The sequence below is a fragment of the Hippocampus comes genome, unplaced genomic scaffold (assembly GCF_001891065.2).
Source record: "Hippocampus comes isolate QL1 unplaced genomic scaffold, H_comes_QL1_v1.1 scaffold90, whole genome shotgun sequence".
NCBI lineage: Eukaryota > Metazoa > Chordata > Actinopteri > Syngnathiformes > Syngnathidae > Hippocampus > Hippocampus comes.
Genome location: NW_017804912.1, coordinates 155,842 through 160,002, shown reverse-complemented (window position 1 = coordinate 160,002; position 4,161 = coordinate 155,842). Strand labels below are relative to the sequence as shown.

General features: G+C 52.0%; 1 protein-coding gene across 1 annotated transcript in view; it reads right to left on the bottom strand.

Moving 5' to 3' along the window:
* LOC109525029 (protein SZT2-like) overlaps positions 1–4,161 on the bottom strand; it is a 51,550-nt gene that overhangs the window by 5,555 nt on the left and 41,834 nt on the right. Inside the window, exons 66-70 of the mRNA XM_019885257.1 lie at positions 3,452–3,629; positions 3,259–3,381; positions 2,474–2,990; positions 2,094–2,204; positions 1,944–2,012 (exon numbers count right to left, since the gene is read on the bottom strand). Of these exons, the coding sequence (XP_019740816.1) occupies positions 1,944–2,012; positions 2,094–2,204; positions 2,474–2,990; positions 3,259–3,381; positions 3,452–3,629 (998 nt within the window). The remainder of the gene's footprint in view (positions 1–1,943; positions 2,013–2,093; positions 2,205–2,473; positions 2,991–3,258; positions 3,382–3,451; positions 3,630–4,161) is intronic.

The following is a 4,161-nucleotide window of genomic DNA, read 5'->3' as shown; positions in this document are numbered from 1 at the left end:
CTCGATCCAGGGCGGGGCGTCCGCCCAGCTCGCCGGGCTCACGGTGGATCGGAGGAAGCTTCTTGAAGCGCCGCATGTCAGCTGTGAGACGGGGGAAGAGCTCACGCTGGCTCGTCATGATCACGTAGAAGTGCAACCTGCACACACACACTTTGGTCTTCAAGGGGGAGGTTTCTGGAAAATGGCGTTTCATTGTCCTGTATACAAATAGTCGTGCCCACCCACCAAGTCCAAACTTCAGGAAATCGTTTGTGAAATGATCATTTGCGAAAACGTGTCTCCGAACGAGACACTCAGAATTTGATCAACTTGTGACATCCCAGCAGGCCATTTCACACGTCTGCCCCCACACCGATTTTCTCTCAGGAAGATTCCAACAACCCAGCTTCAATCGGCTTCTCCTACCTCAGCAAGTGTCTCTCTCCCTCCGACTGTTCCTCAAAGGGAGCAGCATTGTGACACACCACCAGTGAAACGTCAAAGTCGTCATGGTGATGAAGGCCCTCCAGGTCCTTGTAAGAACCCGAGCTGGAGCAGGGAAAGAATTCCGACTCAAGTCAGGCAGCTCGGGCGTTTGCGGCGGGGGCGCTTGCTCTACCTGTTCCACAAGGCGACCAGAGCGTATTCGTGCTGGTCCGGCGCGGCCTTCTTGGCCTCGGTGGTGACGGCGGCCTTGGACATGCGCAGGGGCTTCATGCCGTACATGCTGGCGTGGTCGGTGATGTAGTTGTACAGCTGATGGGCCGTGATCATCCTCGTGGAGGTGGAGAAACTCCCTTGATCAAAGGATGGCAGGAGGATCATCAGGAAGCCCACGAGAAGCATCTTAAAGCTCCCACCCCACAGAATATGGACGCGGTTTCAAGTGTCACTTTTGTGCCAGCAGCAAATGTTTTAAACTTTACTAGGAAACCAAAATAAACTGTCTTCCAAATGATTTAGCACGTAGGATCGCAGAAAGGGCTGTGATTGGCTGGCAAGCAGTTCAGGGTGTCCCCCGCCTACTGCCCGAAGATAGCTGGGGTAGGGTTCCAGGACACCTGCCAACCACGTGAGGATAAGTTGATTTTTAAAATGGATGGATGAAATATGAGTTAAGCAGTAAAAGCCGTCTCGCGGGGCGGCCATTTTGCCACTTGCTGCCGACTAAAAGTGACATCACAGTTGCTCAGGGCTTAGGTAACAACCAATCATGGCTGAACTTCAGAAAATAGGCGAGCCATGACTGGCCGTCATCTGAGCCCTGAGCAACCGTGATGTCATTTTCAGTGAGCAGCAAGTTACAAAATGGCCGCCCCCTGAGGTGGCTAGAAACAGATGGATTTCGCTGCTTGACTCATATTCTACAAAGGCAATATGATCTCCATTGGCTGCCTGTGTACTCTAGAATTCATTTAGTCTTCAAAAGCGGTTCAGAGAATGGATGGATGGATTTCTAAATGGGCCTTGCTTTCATGTGCTATTTATATTTATTGCTTTAACACTTTGCTATTCTGTGATCGGCTAGTGACCAGTTAAGGTTGTCCCCCGCCTACCGCCCGAAGACAATTATCTTACGTATGATTCATATTACATACAGTACTTTTTTCCCCGCTGTGGTTGTTCTTAAAGTGCTCTTTAAACAAAATTGAGTTGAAGTGAGTGTACACTGCGTCTGGCACATACTATAATGTTTAATCAAAAGTGTATGAAGTACTGCCTCCATCAGGGAAAATCCAATCAAATCATGATGGGAACTTGCTTTTAACTTTAACAGCCTGCCCTCTGTCCTTTCAGGACCTTTGCTGCACAAATCCAGGAGTCTAGTAGATGACGGCTCGTGGGTAGTGGTTACCATGGTGAAAAGATAAGACCATCCTTTTGACACAAAGGCATAAAAACATGAAGACAAAATCATGGAAAATGCACCGGTTGGAAGAGATGACGTCATCTTGACTACTCACCGTTTTGCCAGCTTGGGCGTCGAGGAAGACCAAAACAAAGCAGTCCGTGAACTTCTGGTTCAGAACAGCCTGCAACAAAGAGACAGCGGGTTAGATCGGATGCATAGTTACCTATCCAGTTTTAGGGGGTGGAGGCAGATGAAGTCTCACCAGGTATTGAATGCCGCCGTCGTCAAAATGGCGACAACTTTGAGGGAATCGGCCAAGCAAGACTTTAATGAGACTCTGGTACCAGGTTGTACTCATATTCAGGAAGCAGTCCTGCAGGGACGCCAAGACCAGCAACACGTCACGCCATAATCTCACACGTTAATGATTTTCAAGTCTAACTATGACATCACAGAACTCTTTCCTGTCCAAAATAACACAGCGATAAGTTTCAGGACTGGCGTGGCCCCTTCCTGCACCGTCAGAAAAAAAAAAAAGGTCCTAAATTTGTACTGTACCTTACAGCGTCCAATGGCTTGCCATTGTGGCAAGAGGACACTGATTTTAACCCTTAACCGGGAAAATATTAGGGCGGTTCTCACCAGCTGGGGGTCGATGTCCCCGACAGAGCGGCTCTGGACAGACCCCAGCAGCTCCTCCAGCTCGCAGAAGGACAACTTGGTCAGCTTCAGCTTGTCCAGTGCCAGGTGCTCGCCGTGGAACAGCCTCCTCCACAGGTTGTCGCGACGGCAGTGCCCCATGGCTTCCTCCACGCTGGCCTGGATCTGCCGGCGGGCGGCGGCCACCTCACTGTTGAGCAGTGGGAACAGCGGGGACGGGTCGAGCAATCCCTGGGACCGGACGGCGGCGCCCACCAAAGGATAGAACTCATTGCCGTCGCTGGGCGTGCAGGCCTCGGACCCGGACCTGGTGGGTTCTTCCCAGAGGTCCCGCTCGCCGCTGGGGGACGTGCAGGCCTCCGCTCGATCCAGGGCGGGGCGTCCGCCCAGCTCGCCGGGCTCACGGTGGATCGGAGGAAGCTTCTTGAAGCGCCGCATGTCAGCTGTGAGACGGGGGAAGAGCTCACGCTGGCTCGTCATGATCACGTAGAAGTGCAACCTGCACACACACACTTTGGTCTTCAAGGGGGAGGTTTCTGGAAAATGGCGTTTCATTGTCCTGTATACAAATAGTCGTGCCCACCCACCAAGTCCAAACTTCAGGAAATCGTTTGTGAAATGATCATTTGCGAAAACGTGTCTCCGAACGAGACACTCAGAATTTGATCAACTTGTGACATCCCAGCAGGCCATTTCACACGTCTGCCCCCACACCGATTTTCTCTCAGGAAGATTCCAACAACCCAGCTTCAATCGGCTTCTCCTACCTCAGCAAGTGTCTCTCTCCCTCCGACTGTTCCTCAAAGGGAGCAGCATTGTGACACACCACCAGTGAAACGTCAAAGTCGTCATGGTGATGAAGGCCCTCCAGGTCCTTGTAAGAACCCGAGCTGGAGCAGGGAAAGAATTCCGACTCAAGTCAGGCAGCTCGGGCGTTTGCGGCGGGGGCGCTTGCTCTACCTGTTCCACAAGGCGACCAGAGCGTATTCGTGCTGGTCCGGCGCGGCCTTCTTGGCCTCGGTGGTGACGGCGGCCTTGGACATGCGCAGGGGCTTCATGCCGTACATGCTGGCGTGGTCGGTGATGTAGTTGTACAGCTGATGGGCCGTGATCATCCTCGTGGAGGTGGAGAAACTCCCTTGATCAAAGGATGGCAGGAGGATCATCAGGAAGCCCACGAGAAGCATCTTAAAGCTCCCACCCCACAGAATATGGACGCGGTTTCAAGTGTCACTTTTGTGCCAGCAGCAAATGTTTTAAACTTTACTAGGAAACCAAAATAAACTGTCTTCCAAATGATTTAGCACGTAGGATCGCAGAAAGGGCTGTGATTGGCTGGCAAGCAGTTCAGGGTGTCCCCCGCCTACTGCCCGAAGATAGCTGGGGTAGGGTTCCAGGACACCTGCCAACCCTTGATCAAAGTATGGCAGGAGGATCATCAGGAAGCCCACGAGAAGCATCTTAAAGCTCCCACCCCACAGAATATGGACGCGGTTTCAAGTGTCACTTTTGTGCCAGCAGCAAATGTTTTAAACTTTACTAGGAAACCAAAATAAACTGTCTTCCAAATGATTTAGCACGTAGGATCGCAGAAAGGGCTGTGATTGGCTGGCAAGCAGTTCAGGGTGTCCCCCGCCTACTGCCCGAAGATAGCTGGGGTAGGGGTCCAG